The sequence below is a fragment of the Folsomia candida genome, unplaced genomic scaffold (genome assembly GCF_002217175.1).
Source record: "Folsomia candida strain VU population unplaced genomic scaffold, ASM221717v1 Fcan01_Sc001, whole genome shotgun sequence".
Taxonomy (NCBI): domain Eukaryota; kingdom Metazoa; phylum Arthropoda; class Collembola; order Entomobryomorpha; family Isotomidae; genus Folsomia; species Folsomia candida.
In genome coordinates this window covers 11,392,940-11,410,195 of record NW_019091193.1, presented here as the reverse complement: position 1 = coordinate 11,410,195, position 17,256 = coordinate 11,392,940, and the positions used below count along the sequence as shown (strand labels likewise).

General features: G+C 37.3%; 3 protein-coding genes across 4 annotated transcripts; 2 read left to right on the top strand and 1 right to left on the bottom strand.

Annotated features, from left to right (window-relative positions):
* Nucleotides 1-902: 902 nt before the first annotated feature.
* LOC118433921 lies at nt 903-7,912 on the top strand. The gene is made up of 5 exons (XM_035846429.1): nt 903-1,422; nt 2,421-2,720; nt 3,273-3,384; nt 3,513-4,394; nt 4,481-7,912. Exons 2-5 carry the CDS (start codon nt 2,546-2,548, stop codon nt 4,707-4,709), a joined length of 1,398 nt encoding a protein of 465 aa, XP_035702322.1. The 5' UTR covers nt 903-1,422; nt 2,421-2,545; the 3' UTR covers nt 4,710-7,912.
* Nucleotides 7,913-9,133: 1,221 nt separating this feature from the next.
* On the top strand, nt 9,134-13,452 carry LOC110851035 (NEDD8-activating enzyme E1 regulatory subunit). Its single transcript, XM_022098663.2, has 13 exons — nt 9,134-9,489; nt 10,790-10,875; nt 10,941-11,017; nt 11,107-11,194; nt 11,292-11,474; nt 11,544-11,777; nt 11,871-12,004; nt 12,094-12,233; nt 12,312-12,439; nt 12,520-12,725; nt 12,823-12,959; nt 13,041-13,158; nt 13,237-13,452. The coding sequence occupies exons 1-13, from the start codon at nt 9,457-9,459 to the stop codon at nt 13,362-13,364; spliced, it is 1,692 nt and encodes a 563-aa protein (XP_021954355.1). The 5' UTR covers nt 9,134-9,456; the 3' UTR covers nt 13,365-13,452.
* On the bottom strand, nt 13,450-17,078 carry LOC110851045 (vesicle-associated membrane protein-associated protein B). 2 transcript variants are annotated; one of them, XM_022098674.2, is made up of 8 exons: nt 16,847-17,078; nt 16,338-16,547; nt 16,093-16,245; nt 15,877-15,983; nt 15,624-15,773; nt 15,166-15,252; nt 14,878-14,973; nt 13,450-14,787 (listed from the first exon to the last, which is right to left on the bottom strand). In XM_022098674.2, exons 2-8 carry the CDS (start codon nt 16,387-16,389, stop codon nt 14,626-14,628), a joined length of 807 nt encoding a protein of 268 aa, XP_021954366.1. In that variant the 5' UTR covers nt 16,390-16,547; nt 16,847-17,078; the 3' UTR covers nt 13,450-14,625. The 2 variants fall into 2 exon arrangements, with proteins under 2 accessions (XP_021954366.1, XP_021954376.1); XM_022098684.2 differs by lacking the exon at nt 15,166-15,252 and having other exon boundaries at nt 13,456-14,787; nt 16,847-17,075.
* Nucleotides 17,079-17,256: the final 178 nt, after the last annotated feature.

Sequence of the window (17,256 nt, the reverse complement as noted above, 5' to 3'; positions counted from 1 at the left end):
CAAATCCATGGAGGAGCAAGGCGTCCATAAATAGGAATCGAGTCCTACTTCGTTATTAGATACTGGATAGAATATCTTTGACTGCTGTGGAACAACTCTCATGCGCTCGCTCCTCAGCAGAGAGGCGAGCAACCACTTGCTTGCTTTCTCCAGCCAGGCCCAGGCAGCCAAGGGTATGTCTCTCCTCCCCAACTCCACGTTTCTGGCACTGTTGCTTTCACTCCTGTCACTTCAATAAAGCCCACACGATAGAAGTTGACTACTTGGAGCGAGTAAATATTTTGTGACCAGAGAATGTCAGGACCGGAAACTTAAATAATGAATATTGAATCGAACATGAGCAGCCTCATGCAAGTTAGATGATGTCTCTCTCAAGGTGTCTTCCTCCTCTCACGTAGCTCAACGAAATGCAAAAAAAAACTCTCAAAAACATCTTAATCAATTCTAGGAAGGTGCAAAAGGTGTTGACTGTCGATTCAGAGCATGACTTGTACAATAAGTAAATATACATGGCATGGGTGTGCCTGGATTCTAGACTCTTGTGTGTTTATTATTATATGGGACCTCTGGACGAGTTGGATGAAGAGATATAGTTAACTTTAGATAATGCTGTGCAGAATTAGATTCAGCTAGAGATTCATATGTTGCTCGCCCTTTGAAGAATCTGAGCTTTCCTTCGTACATTTTCTCGGCTGGATGTGGAAATTACTCAGTATTCAACTGAATTGTCAGTCAACTCATGAGGAGTTTGTGCGACGGATGGGAAGGCAAGTTAGGTAGGTGTGGGATGGGGGGAGACGGAGATCCAACTCTTCAACATCATCAACTTTCACCCGTGCGATATATATATAAATTCTCCCCAAGAGCTGCTCGACTTCTCAGTTCGTCTTTAGGCTCCCAGGACAACTTTTGCCTCCGACGCCTGCAGCCACCCCATTTAGTTAGATTACTGTAGTGTTTTGTTCACTCTCTCCTATCGTTATCATTTTCAAATACGTACATAGCTCCGTTTCTCAGTAATGGTAATAATCTCCTTGGCATGATTTTGAATAGTTAGTTGATCCACTCCTCCTCCAGTACTTATTACGTCAACACAAAGTCGAACTGCATTGTAAATATTATGTTACGCCTGTCTGTCGCTTCTACGCACACGGAATAAATTGTTTTATATGCCGTGACTTTAGTGAGTGGGTCGATCGACGTTGTTTGACAGTGATAGCTCATTTCTTGCATATTATCCTACACACACACACACATCCATAAAGGGTCGTGGGCATATTATTATTGACGGATTGAATTTAATATCGCAGTGCACAAATACATACGTACTTACTTATTGTGTCGTGTTATTATTATCGCCAAAATTGCATATAAATAGAAATGAAATGGTGTTAATTGCTGGGGTTGAATGGATTCCTGAAGGTAAGAACAAGTGCTGAAATTTTAAACCCTTTCTAACTATTATTCTTGTCAAGTATATTAGCTTCAAATTCATACTAATATGCATGCGTACTTGGACCACTAAAGTTTGTCTGACACCAGATCCAACCAACTATAATTCACAGTGACATGTAATTTATTTAATTTTCAAGCCTGTCACGCAGAATATGAAAGTTGCAATTAGTGGTAGTTTGGAAAACGTTGTCATCATCGTGACTCATATTTCATACACTTTCACTCAATAGAGAAACTCCATCCAGCTCGCAATTCAACAAGTGGGACAGTAGAGAGGCAGGAAACTTTTAGTTGTGGCGACATTATGCAACACATTGTTGTTGGTGTTAAAAATACCTAAATTCCTCACTCTCTTATTTATCAAGTAATTTAATTACGAGGTGAAAGCACAACTTACGGACCAATATATCTACATAAAATTCATTAAATATAAATCAAAATACTCAATGCTACAAACATTGCAACCAATTATGCAAAAATCTATAATTGAATTTGGAAATAACCTGTTTGCACGAATCTGCTCAGTAAATACAAGTTAATGCAAGCTTGACTTACAGAAATAGATACTTTCCCTTCGTCGTAAAATACAGACCAGACCCGAGTCAATTATGGATTGGGGATATAAAACTTAACCGACCTTGTGCATGAGATGGGATATCGAGCATATGTACGACATGCTATGTCGCACCAACCTTTCACGTCCTATACATACTTTCCTTTTCGACATTTATACGCGTACAATTACATGCATACACATAAATATAACTTTTTTGTATCATTGCTATCTAAGAAGAAATGATACACATACGAAACTCGACTTGAACTTTTTTTTAGAAAGGATTGAGATCTTAGGAATCATATTTATTTAAATCACTACAAATCTGTTGTATTTATTTACTAGCGATAACATGTTGATCCTTTTCCCGAGCAATGGTGATATTTTATACGCATTTTCCCCACATTAGATTTTCAGCACGCTGCTGAGTCTCACAGCACAAGACTTTACAAAAGAAAATAAGTCGGAAAGAAATCAATTACGAGAAAGCCCAATCAGCAATTGCCAACAATTGGACTCAAAAGAAGACAGACAATGGTTCCTCCTCATGGTCACGGGTCTCAACATTATCCAGCATCGTCATTGAAGGACCATGATTGGCTGAACTTTTTTAGACTAGTCTCCATTTCTGCGGTTGCTACATTGGCCACGACGTTCAACATCTTCACCATCAGTTCCATCATAGTGGATGATTTGCTGAGGAAGAAAGGTAACCAGTCACTGATATTTATTTGGAGTAATGTGTATGTAGAAGTAGCAACTTTCCCCAATCTCTCTCTCCTCCTGCAGCCTTTCCTCTCATATGCACACTCTGGTTTGCTTGACAATAATTTATATCTGCTCATCCTCTTGTCGCATGTCATGTTATTGGTCCGTCCCAAATATGTGAAAATTAATTTTGTCAAAGTGCATTTCTAGGCAGACTTTTTACAGACGAAATGAATTCTATATTATGTTTGTTATGAAATAGAATGAGTTATTGCATTCTAAACCACGAGGCCACGACTTTACATGCAGAATATTCAAATGTTGTTAGACATGAAAGTTTATCGCATTACATGGAAGTTTTTGAAAAAAACGAGGAAAAGGTTTGCTTAATTTGTATATATTTCCAACGCTATCTGGAATTCATTATCAACCAAGACATACGCAGAAAATACGAGAAATTTTCCCGATCCCAAGTTTATCTCCTCCATATCTTTGTCATATCATTTCCCTGCCACGCACTTGCAAAATTTACCCAACTTTATTTGTTCCACAGGTAATTCATTCTTGGTCAGCATCACTCTTGCGGATTTGCTTGTGACAGCATTTCTCCTTCCTGCTATTTCTGTCTCAATTCTCGCACAAACTGAAGACTCCGAAAATCTGTGGTATGGATCTTAAAAACGCAATAAACTATTTATGAACTATTATTGGGTTCAAAACGAATGAGTCAAAGGCGTATGCGCCGTGCGAATCATGTGCTTAAAAAAATATTTTATTTTTTGTACTTATTCAGCCGCTTCCAGTACACAGTGGGATGCATGTCATGCGTTACGGCTTCCATGTTCACGGCGGCCATTGGGATCGAGAACTTTCTGAGGTTGAGAGCCCTCAAGAATTTGGAGTCTGCACGACATCGAAGACGTGGTCAGCCCGTGAATTCAATTGTGCACACGACTGACACGGCCCCTGAGCATCAAGCTCCTCTCCCACCTCCGCGCTCAGTCTGCTCCCAATTTCAAGTCACTGTTCTCAATCTCACGTTCTGGATTTTGGCTGTGGTCGTCGTCCTCGTTCATCTCATGCTCATGCCTCATTTGACGTTTGCCATCTGTGGCGACGGTGGTCGTGGCCCCTCTGTCAGATCCCTGCCAAATGAGAAGACGTTGCTCTTTGACTCGATCCTGGCGCTGGGGGCTTTTCTGCTTTCTTTTGTCATACTTGGTGGTCTCGGATTTCTCAAGTGTGCTTGTATAATGAAATCGTGGAGCAAACCCCTGCCCTACATCACGTCACGGGAATTTGCTCTCATCAACTCCAACTTTTGGAATTGGCTGGGTCGCTTCCTCGTATGGGCTCCCGCCATTGTGACGGCCGTAGTCATCCAGTTCGACAGCTCCACGACCAGCCTCCTTTTGTCCTCACCACCATACGAGCCAGTTCCTCTCCCCACGGGAAGAGTCTCACTTTATTTTCATCCCACAATCACCACCACCATGGGAGGACGAGGCGAGAGGGAAATGAGCACTGCTTTCTCCAGCAACACCATCAGTCTGACGGGCAAGGATTCACAACAAGATCTCAATTTTATGCTTCAAAGGCTTGTCTTCTGGTCGTCTATTCTCCCCTCTTGTTTAGGAAGTATAATCTATGCTTGTGCCAACAAGGATTTCAGAAGGTACATTGATAAGTCTATTGCGAATAAAAATGAAGGACATGAGAATGGAGGTTCATGGACGAAATGACATAAATATGATCCCACAGGTGCTACATCCAACTGTTTAATTACTGTTGTTGCAAGACGTCCGTAACTCTAACTCGCCGTCCGAGGGACAATCTTCGTGGAGGGAATGAAGTTCGAACCCACATTCTCCCAGGATACAACATTTACTCTTCAGGCCACTCCGAAGTGGCCGCCTCGGCTCCGCCCAGGTTCAACACTTTTAAATGTGGGCCCCTTATGAACTACAGGAGAGATGTTTATGAGCTTTGACTTGTCACACTTGTCAGCACAAGAAATATCGATGCTAACTTTTTACATACTACAGTTCGAATCCTTTTACTCGTCCCTTTTGAAAGTTTGGCAGAGCGATAGGACTACAAGTGCAGGATATTGGCAGAGATTACTTTAAACCTGAACCAATTCCATCCATCCATTCATTTTCATTACAAGAGTAACACTACACATAAATTTTTGTTAAACGACCAATCCCCTGATTCAGGGCAGCTAACCCGAGGCGTGTTTTATGTATAGGTCTTTTTGGTTTCCGTTTTATTGCTACCTGAGGAATGTGGCGAAAGTCTCTTTTACGACTGCATGTATAACCCGAAGAAAGTGCAAAATTAAAGTTTTCATGTCATTAGCTTAACGTAGAGCCAATACATGCCCATCCTTTCCTGTCGCCACCTCCACAGTTTTTACTTTCCGTGCCCTTTTCATCATCACATTATCCCATGTCTACAGATGAGCAAGGCATGCCGATATGCATGTAATATATTTATACGTATATAGCAATCTCTGGGTAATCTCATCCCTTTCATAAAATTAGAGTTGCCTAAATTGTCGGAGGTGGAGATTGTTGGAGTGTGATATAAAACATTCTATTGCACATCCTAGCAATTACGTGATGGGGAAAGTTATTTTGAGCCAGTTGCCCCATGCCCAGTCTGTGCTGAGCACTGAAGGACGTGCTCAGGTGAACTTCTCGAGATCTCGACTATTATTATATGACGACGATGAGTCGACGAGGATGAGGTTCCATACGAATAGGCAGACTTTCCCCATTTCCATAACATTACCGTTCCTTCCTTCGCACACCATTGCATCCAGTCCATGCTCATCCGCATCTCACTTGTGACAAGATAAGAACCTTCTTTTCCGAGTGAGTATTTTCAGTGATCGGGGAAAATTTAGCCCTCCGTCTCTCTTCCACTTTCAAGGTGTAAAATAAATCGGAATCAACAGTTTATGTAACGCGAGTGTTTAAAATCCATCAAGATCCTTCTCAGATTTGCACTTTTGTCAGTGTTTGTCTTTATCTTCAACCCAAAGTGATCCCCACTTGTACTTACTCACAAAGTTTCGCTTCTTGCTGCTTTCACTGCTTTCCCACTCTACTCTTTTATCTGAGTGAGTCCTCCAAACTCTGCCAAATGTTACTCAAACAAATGTTTGTTTGTATTTTTGGACTCAAACGCAGTTACTTATTGTCTATTGAAAAAGTTGGGAGCAACATTACATATAGACTACACAAAATTTTTCACAAGTAAACCTACTGGGGTAATATGCATCAGGATTCTTCTTCTCAAACCCTTGGAGCAAATAAATGTATTCAACTATCTAGTATTCACAATCTGGTACTGGCTTTCAAGCAGCTAACAATTCGACAATCAAGCAAAACCAAAACACATATACAAAAAATCTGACAAGAGCTTTACAAATATGTTTCTTATACATGTAACTTTTCAGTATTACGTACATACTTATGCAACATTAGCCCCATACAAATGAATGCATAAGAAAATTGGTAGTTTTATTAAAACTTTGGTCAAACTACGTGCATACAACATAATAGGACCCTAAAGTATGTAAAGGATTGAAAATGTATTTTTCATGGAAGTTTTTATCCCCAAAAACGAGTATTAGACGGGTAGTAAAGGTAAATGGAATTGTCGGAGAAGAAAACAAGAAACAAAGTAGGCACAAAATAGAAATTTCGTACATACATAGGTGCAGACAGACGACAAAGAGAACGCTGTTCTTATCTTGTGGTTGCACACTCTTGCGACTCCCCCAATAAGCTATAAATGTTAAACATACACACAGACGTACATGTATACAACGTACATATGTACGTACTACTTTTTTACACGACTAGTGATTGAAAAGCTATATTTATTTATTAGTATGCAGTTACTGTAGTAAAGGTTACTTTCTCTGTAGGATTAAGTCTATTGGGATGTAAGTAATTTTAACGATATGCCATGCTACATATATGCTACATATTAGACATTCGTAGTTATGAGCGCATGAACTAGGATAATATGTGTACTAGTATATGTATGGATACACACTTGATACATGACTATCTGTATATGTATGTAAGATTGGGAGAGATGCATTTGCGAGCTTCCACTCTGTACAAATATGCATAACGCTGAATTAAAGTCTTCTCTGCTTTTAAATGCAAATTCAATTGCTGTGTCACTGGTAAAAGAAACTCTGCTGTTTGACTATGTTTTCGTGTCGAGCTGAAAAACTATTAAACGTCGTATGCTGAATGTAGTGTAATTTTACTAAATGTCCAAAAATGGTCCGAATTTGAGGTCACATCAGAATCTTCAGTGGCATATGTACATATGTAAGTGCAACTTCGGCGTAAAAGTTTGTCACTCAGAATATGCTTTCAAGAAATGGAATTGCAAAATGAAACTGAAAGGCGATTTATTTTGCTCAGACAAAGCACAACGTGAATCTGATTCGCGTTATATGTAAAACTTTAAGTGCAATGCTGTCCAAAGTTTTCCCGTTTCATTGTATTGCTACATATGTATGTACGTACATAATATATGCTTACTTAACCTGTTATTCTGACGCGAGGACTGTCTTGACTTTTTAGAAGGAAAATAATTTTATCTTGTGACACTGGCATGCTTTACTTTTAAAGTACCAAATGCTATAAAATTATACTTGATTTTCAAGATATTTAACTGAATTTACGATAACTATGTGCCACGTATATATGTACATAAGATAAACTTCAGTGAAATATAAATGATACTCGGCCATGTATAGCTTCGTGCAGATCTAACTAAATGTCAAGTCGACGCCAAAACAAAACACAACCGAATAATTAATAATGTACGTAGAGTAACTATAATTAGTAGTAGTACATGTAGTTGAAGGTGAATCTATGATGGCAGAATCCGTCAGAGTTGGACATGTATATTCGTATTTATTTACATGTATTTATGTATTAATCAATGCTATAACAAAAGCGATGTCAAATGCTTTTTGTAAATTTAATTTTGCTAAACAACGAGGTGCAGTAATTCAAGAAGGGTCATTTGGTGGCTTTATTGCAAATATTTAATGAGAAACGAATTAGATTTATTTCAACGTGACTGTTGTGATATGATATTGCGACCAATGAGTAGATGAATAAAACATATATTATGCTATTGTTGTTACAGATATTATGCGATTGCAGTGAAAGCTGAATTGATTCAACATGACTTTATTAGTAGTAGGAACTATCTCTACTAACAATGACGTAAGTAGTAAGTAGTAGAGATAGTCCCCCTGGAGGTACTTAATTACCATTACTGTCGACAGGAATGGCATTATTTCGTATGTGCACCTACCTATATATACGTGTGACAACTGTGTGACATGAAATCTTGTTGGTTGTAGAACAATCCGAACTCACAAATATTTATTCAATCTAGATCTAAATGACTTAATTTTGCCCTAATCCGACCGAAGCATCTCTCAACTCAAACATATTCATTATTCATAGCCATTGGCCAACCTTATTGGATTAAACCGTTGAATTACATTTACTTTCCCGAATTTAAGGAAGATTTGCTGAGTACACATTCCAAGCCTACCTGCACACGTGTACGGCCTCTCTCTATTTTTGCTGATACGTATTAAGCAGCAGTTTTGAATATGAGCTAGTTCTACCAAAAATTTAACATCCTTTTAGGAAATTAAACGCTGGACAAACTCAAAGTTTGGTAAGCCTTTCACTTCTAATGTCTCTTCTAATACTCTAAATACTTCTTCCCTCTCGCTGTTCATCAAATATTTACTTTGGATCAGTGAGAGTTGATAAATTAGCGAGAAATGACTGGAGAAAGTTGACGAAAGTCGACTCGCCAGTCAGGTGGGAAGTTCGTAATGGTGCCGACTAACTAAATAAAGTCCAACTAATAAACTTATCAAACATACTTTAACTCTAATCAGCCTTAATTTGCTGTTCAATATTCAACTTTCACTTCATTCTCTCCCGTTTTATAAAATTATAATGCTTATATACAATGCTAGATATAAATATCTTTCTTTACCCCAAACTTATTTATTACGTTCTATGCTAAAGTATATAAGAGAGTAAACATGACATCGAGATGTGTGTATGTACTATGTATTGAGATTTCCATGCATTTTAGCATGCAGAAAATCTCCAGCATTTCTGGGCTCTATACCTACGTCAATAATAATAAAGATATACATATAGTTCTGCTCGTAGGAAGCTCTTATGGGAAGTATTAACCTAATTTCATTTTGTGTCCACCCACTCTCATTGACTTGGTAAATTACCCACTTTGGGCTTTCTTGCTTTTTGTAGGTAAGGAGGAAAACATCACTCACTTTGCTTTGGTCACAAACGCAATTAAGTAGAGAGCAGACAATCATATTATCCGCTCCCCAGTCCAAACTTATTACTGCAACAGGTACTTCTAGCTGGAGAAAGCACTAGTAATCCAATCTACCAAATCTACTACAACCAGTTACAACTAAACTCAACTAAACAACTAACCAAATCAGTGCCTATTTATCAACCAAGTTCTGTGTTCCAATCCCATAAATACAGCTAAGTTGAAAAACAACACAAACTTGTGCTGTCGTTCCATCCTTTGCTGATTTGAAGTGACGGAACATACGGTGAAAATATCCGAGATCATCAAACAAGACGAATACCATAAATTGATAAGAATTAAACAGCCCGAGTAAAAACATGTTCGGTCTTCTGCCACTGTCAACGATGATGGTAATATTTCTAGTTCCTACCAATAGAGAAGATAAATCACGGAGGGCACTCTGGCCGGATGTTCGAAATTGTATAGAAATACGTTGTTTTCTCCTTTCTTATTGTACTTACTGCAGCACAACAACTAGCTTTCTCCGTTTTCACCCACTCCAAAGTACGCATCTCGCGATACTCGAGTAGAGATGAGCATATACCTGATAGCTAGTAACAGCGTATATTATACAAGCGTGTATACAAGCATGGTGAAGAACAATGAAGTGTTGGTGGGTGAAAATGGCGAGGCAGTTATTTATTTATTTATTCATTTATTTACTTATGTACCAAATTCAAGCGATATCAGTTGCATGTACATGCACTTAATCACGCCCATCCCATTTCAGAACAGAGACGAGCATATCTCATCCCATTATTGTGATGGAGGAATACAAAGCAGTGTCATTCTTTAAATTTCCATTCCACGCTCTTTTCTTTCTCCATTAAATTGAATCCCCTGGCCCCGACCGAACCTAACTTAAGTGCAAGGGAAAGTATAAATAGGGCAAATGTGGAAAGTGGGTGGCGAGAACGTCGTTCTGGATATGGATTCTTCTGTGATATCGTCATCTCCGCGAAGATTATGGTAATCAGGCTGGAAGGAAAAATTCTGGCAGGATTGGAATGAAATACGTGTATATTAAAGCTGTCAGAGAATCGGAGAAATGATAAGATTCGATGCCACGAAACCACACTGCCACCACCACCACCTCTGGCACTAGTACCCACGCAGAATGATGACAATGCAGCCTTAAATTAGAAGGTCTGTGAATGCAAATCGGAGGTCTCGGTCAAATATGTTACTGGTTACTGGCAGAATCCTTAGATTTTAGATGTAATATCTGCATACTTTTGCATATCCTGGTTCGTCGTTAGACGGTGACAGTAAAAAATAGTAATGCCATTCAGTAATTGCAAAGTAATGAGCTACACAAAGCGAGGAGAAAGCGTAGGCGATGGAGTGTTGTTGGAGAAAGCTGGTCGGTTGGGGTAACGTGCGGCGGTTTTCTCCTCTCTCTCTTTCTCTCTCACTTGGCTGGAGTTTGAGTCATTGATAGAGCGGAGGCCGGCTAGGGTAGACTCTACTTTCAAGTAGATTTTATTCAATGTTTTGATTTTTTTGACATTCTTCGATCCAACAATTATTACCGAAGTACATACAAATTAGCTCGTCTCTTATTCTGACTGGAGTAGTTTTAAGTTAAATAGTTTGAAGATAGTTTGTTTGATTAGAATTTATTATATTAACGACTCAGTTTTAAAACAGGGCTTCAAAATGATGGTATCAGCATCTCCATCCCCCAGATCTCCCGAAATCACGGAAAAAACCAAGAAATATGATCGTCAATTGAGGTAATACGTAATTTGAGATAATTTCAATACTTTCAACTTACAATTCAATAAATATTGTGAATTAGACTCTGGGGTGATCATGGCCAGTCTCGTTTGGAAAAAAGTCACGTTTGCCTTATCAATTCAAGTGCAACGGGGACAGGTAATAAAAGACACTAGTAAATAAGATGCGTTTGAATAGAGCAATAGTTTATTTTTGACGATATTTTATATGTTGGTATCTTAAATTAGAGATTCTGAAGTCACTGGTCCTTCCCGGTGTAGGGAGCTTTACAATAGTGGATGGATACAAAGTGACGCAGGAGGACATTGGAATCAAGTAAAATCAATTATAACAAGGCGTTGATGCTTTAAATTTTAATGACGTCGAGGGAATTTATATTTTTTTTAATTCTCAAAAACATTTTGCTTTTCAGCTTTTTCTTGGACCAAGACAGTTTGGGAAAAAGTCGAGCTGAGTACACGACAAAATTACTCCTGGAATTAAATACAGACGTAAATGGAGAAGCAATTGAAGAACATCCAGAAATGTTGCTTAAACAAAATCCAAACTTTTTTAATCATTTCTCCGTCGTTATCGGATGTCAACTGGATGAAAAGTATTGGGTCACCAGATCAAACACCAATTTCACAGGATCAATAATTAAAGAATATATAATCTCTTGCAGGACTTTAGTAACAATTTCACAAGTACTCTGGGAAAGTCAAGTGCCCTTTGTTTATGTCAATTGCATTGGATTCTTGGGCTGGGTCCGTGTTCAAGTTAATGAACTTGCAATTATTGAATCGCATCCTGACAGCACGATACAAGATCTGAGACTGGATGTTCCTTTTCCTGAACTTATTGCATACATGGATGCACTCACTATTAACTCTCGCGAAGTTGCTCAGAAGACACCATGGTTAGTTTATCTAGACACAAATCCCAGAACAATTAAATGAGTATTAATCCTATTGAGCCAACTTGTATCTAAGCAAACAAAGATTACCCACAGGTTGGTTTTGCTATTCAAAGCTATTCAGAAATTCTCTACCCCAAGCACTGGCGACAGTATGGATACAACAGGGTGTCACCCATGTCATATGAAAAGCCAAGAGAAGCAAGAATTTAAAAAGTATTTAAAGCAATGTAAGTGTACCTCCTGTGAGGAGTTTTTTGGTTGATTTTCAAATTATAAGTGTCGTGAAAGCAGTACAGTCATTTTTTGGAACACGTAGATTTATGCGAAGTTGGATTAAAGGATACTGATGAGGAATTTGACGAGGTTGTGAAAGCAGCCAACAGTGCCCTCAGTCCGAGCATGATTAATTCTAACGTTCAAGCATTGTTGGATGATCCAAAGTCGACCAAACCAGAGGTAGATGTATATATATTCTAGTAATTATTCCGTTATGCAATTCCAATAATAAACCAGTCAATCTCATTTTGTATCTAGAAAACAAAATTTTGGGTCATGTGCGGCGCACTTCGAGAATTTGTTGCCAACAATGGTCAGCTGCCAGTTCGGGGAGTACTGCCAGATATGATGGCAGATTCAGACAGATATATCAACTTGCAGTCTGTGTAAGTGTGATTTATTCAAATTTTGCTTTGTATATTTATTATTGTCAAGAAAGTTTTTGGTTGTTTTCGTCAATTATCAGATACCGAGAAAAAGCGTCCAAGGATGCAGAGGATATACTGGGTAGGAGTCAGCAACTATTAAAACAAGCTGGATTACAAGGGCTAACCATTGTAGAGGAGGATGTCAAACTATTTTGCAAAGAATGTCAAAATCTCAGACTGATACGAGGATATCCCATGTATGAAGAGATTAATTCAGTTCCAGTGGAAATTCTTCAAGAATTGGGTGAGTCTGGGTTTGATAAATTTTTAGTAATAATTTGATTGGATATTATGTAGTGTGTCAATATTGAAATAAAATATTTTTGTGCGTTATTCACTAGCTCAAAATACGGAAGACTCAGACCAAGAAATGATGTACTATCTTTTGCTAAGAGGTCTTTTGCGATTTCAAGGCGATTATCATACGTATCCTGGTCTACTCGACAGAGATGTTGAACCTGATATTAATAGATTCAAGGTATTGATTCAAAATAACGATTCATAGACATAACTTGTAAGTCAATGTTGTTGTTACATTTCCAATGCAAATGTTTTTCAGGGGACGTTTACGAAACTCTTAAACGATTGGAATGCTACAATATCAGCCAAGGAAGACTGTATTCATGAACTTTGTCGATACGGTGCTTGTGAACTGCCATCAGTTGCTGCTTTCATTGGTAAACTATAACATGCATTCATAGTTATGCACTCGTTAATTTGGAGGTTTAAAAAATACGTACTCATAATTATTGCAGGTGGCTGTGCAGCTCAAGAAGTAATTAAAATTATTACCAAGCAATACGTTCCACTTGATAATACATTTATTTACAATGCAATGCAATCTACTTCTTCATCTTTCAAAATGACCCGTGCAAATTCATAAAGACAAAATATATGTATTCCCTTTTGTATTTTATGAGAAAGAGAAGAGTCGTAAATAAAAAAAATGGCATTCATCAATCAATAAATCAGACTTGTTCGTCGATGAGTGTCTTGTTCTTTATTTAATCACGTTGTAATAGTTGGTTGACATTTAATCTATCGGAACTTAAATAGCAATAGGAGGAGGGTTAGAAGTGTTATTCTTATTATAATTAATTACATTATATACAGCTTAGCTATATATGTGTGTTTATATGACATTATAACATTTTATCGAATTTTAAACCTATGTATATGATGAGATTTCATCTATCCGATAGTGCAGAAGTGCATACACTATGATAATTTCAATTTCAATAAGCACTACTGCGAACTTTTTTTATATTGGCATATATATTATTCGAAATTCGAAAGTTGTTATTATTTCTGTATTATTACCCGTGTAGAAGCTTGGTGTTGTTACTATATCTTGTTCAATTCAATTTTAGCAGATTTAACGAAAAATGATTTCTACGATTTTCATGATACTTTTTTTTATATAAACAGACAATAGGTATGTCAACTCCATTTTGAAAGTTTTAGTAAGATACATTATGATTATTATTATTATGTTATTATTAGAAATTGCTGCTGTACTTGGAAATGGGATTATAGCTCCTTTTAGTGGCGGAAAACATAATTTAATGGAATTCAAAATCATTATAACATAGCGTGGTGGTGTATATTATGTAGTTGCACGTACGCATACGAGTAATGCTCTACAAATAAATGTGTTTGCTGGTAAATTTTTAATTCTAACCAAAAATATTACACGATAAATACGAACGCCAGTACGATGACAATTTTTGCAATCATTGCAAATGAATCGAAATGTAAAGCCTTTATCAGTCACGTCTTTCTGCCGAGTTGGTTAAATTATCATTAAAATTGCGACTCTGACTGAGTAACCTAATTGAAGCCTTTCAAAGTAACTACTCTTAATAATTGGAAATTAAATCAAAAAATCAAATCAAAATTTTTCTTCAACGTTAATAAAACGCAATCACAACTGACTCTGAAATCTCGGTTTGACTGACAAACTTTGAAACTGGATGACAAAAAATACGTTATTGGGTAGAATTACATGTGGACATCTGTTTAAACCAAATCATCATCAACAAATAAAGAGGAGGGTGTGTATTTGTGTGTGTTACATTCATCCTCAATTTTCTTTCAAGACTTCAAATTCACAGGAAATGGTGCAAATTGACAAATTTGTTGGTTTAAACGAAGAATTTCCCCATGACAAGTCCCACAAGGAGTACTACTAGGGCTAAAATAATCTGAAGCATTGGCGTTGCTGGAGCATTGGTTTGCATCGCCATGCCCGAAAATCCACTTGCTTCCCTTGATTTCAATTGACGCTTCAATCTGTCTATTTCATCCTGAAATTAATTAAATAAAATAAAATAATTAATTACAACAAGGATCAAATTTATTTTTCATAGAATTTTATTAAATATTGATTATCCAACCTTAAGCTGACCATTTTCTTGTCTTAATTGAACCGTTTCAGGGTGAACAGACAACCGGTTAGCAGCATCACCACCATGACTTTCGTCGGACACCATCTAATTATAAAATACAATAATATAATATTCCAGGAATAATATTGAGCATATCACCAAATAATGTTATCTTTCTGTATTATTGTCAACAATGTCAAATTAAATAATTCTACTGTTAAAAAATCGTCATAAATTATAATATGAGAAAGAGCATATAAAGAAAAAAATAATAATAAAATTTCGTAATTGACGTACATCGGAGCCAATAGCCGAAGCATCATCAGCTAATACAAACGTAGAAATCGGCTCCGTATCAGCAACAGCAGCAGCAACAGTATAGTCCTTTTAGAAACCAACCGCAAGCAATAGGATTTAAATTAGCGAAACCAAACATAACAAATCACACACCATTAATTTAGCACAAAATAACAAATGTAACATAATTCAAAAGCTTGTTTGAATGAAAAAATGTAATGCATAATTATGTATATATTTTGAAATACAATCATTAGCAAAACTTGTGCGTAAAGCTAAAAAATGTCCATAAGAGTTGTATTGTATAGGTATATTATAGTAGGGAAAAATCATATCACACTACTAGTCCATGCAAGTATTGAACGCTAGATTATTAACAGGATTTGTGGTACATGTCTAAATTTTGCTTAGGTTTCATTAAAATTAAACTAATAATTATTAATTCATAGAGATCGAACCTTTTGACTCTTGGTATGGTCATGTTTAGCACGTGTAACTTTTCCTTCATCAAACGCGTTTAAATCATTCTGATTCCCAGAATCTGCCGCATTTTCAAAGGTACATCGAAGTTTTGTATCCATAAGTTTAGTATTATCAACATCTTTCCACTGAAATTAACAAAAGACGACGAGTTATATCGTTGAACGACAGACTACAGCTGAATCCTGCCGACATATCAATAGGAACAAGTAATAAGAATTTAAATCTTACTAAGGAATCCATATCAATCGAAGCGTCACCATCTGGAGCGTACAGAGCTTGTACCATGAATTTGTGTTTATTAGCAGTAGGCTCCAGTTCGCAAGGCTGGAATACAACTGCAAAAAAACAACAGGCATTAATATATTGTGTATTCAGTCTTGCTTGATTGCAATGGTATCATCTCACAAAGCTAGCATATCTATAGGTCAATTATTTTTTTCGTACCAGCGATATTTGCATTTGCTCCAGGCTGAAGTAAGCCTGCGTTGGGGCGCACACAATACCGCTTGGGTGCTGTTGTTTTGATTTTGAAGCATACTCGTTTGTCAGAAGGATTTATGATTTTCAGTAGTGTCGTAGATGGAACATTGAAAGGACCTGAGATGGGAATGTTTTTATTATAGGCCAGTTAAACTCGGAAATGCAAATGATAATAATTATTCACTAATACTAATAATTAGAATATGAACCTTTGAATTTGAGTTCATGGTCCGGCTCAATGCGTAAAACCTGTTCCGGCATCTTCTTAACTCGACCAATTGAACAACGGTTCCTTTAAATTATGTTCAATACTATGTTATGATCACCAAATTCACCAACTAGATGAAGAAGTTTTAGTCACTGTCCACAATCGACGTCTTCTCCTCTAATGTAAGGATGTGAGGCAGCGGACACCACACCTACAACAAAATAAATTGTATTATTATTATAATTATTATGACGTTGTCGTCGTCGTCGTCGCAGACGACACAATTTTCCAGATATAATATCCGAAGAAAACGAAACAGAAAAGTGTACAAAATATCTGAGATTCACACCGTCGAATAATGCAGCAGCGACTCGAAATTAATTGAAGGGACGGTAAATCATGAATTAAAAATTAATCTACCGTCAGCCAGTGACACCGACGTATGACGTGTACTAATGAAGAAATAAACCACTTCTTCCTACGATAATAATAAAGAAACTAGAAACTTACCAAGTGTGAAGAATATTTTATATTATTGAGGTTTTTTGCACGGATGCAGTGCTGGATGCTGAGGCGAGACGATTTGAAATTGAAAAGGTCAAGTGAAATCTCTCAGAATTGGATGGAACTTCTTTTTGGAGGAATTGTTGAATAAGATGATGAGACAAAATTCACTGCCAAACCAATCGTGTATGTGCAAAGAGGCTGCACCTGAACCACAGCAGAGAACCTTGGACGTACGAGATGATGATGATATTTTTGTGCTATAGAGTTTTACCACAGACTTGTGCATATTATGAGTTTTGCTCTTCTATGCAGTCCCAGTGAATCTTCCAGCGCCATCCACCGCCATCCAATTTGCCCCAGTGGACTTTCCCCAGCAAAAATAGGTCAAAACACCTGACAACCACACCCACCTG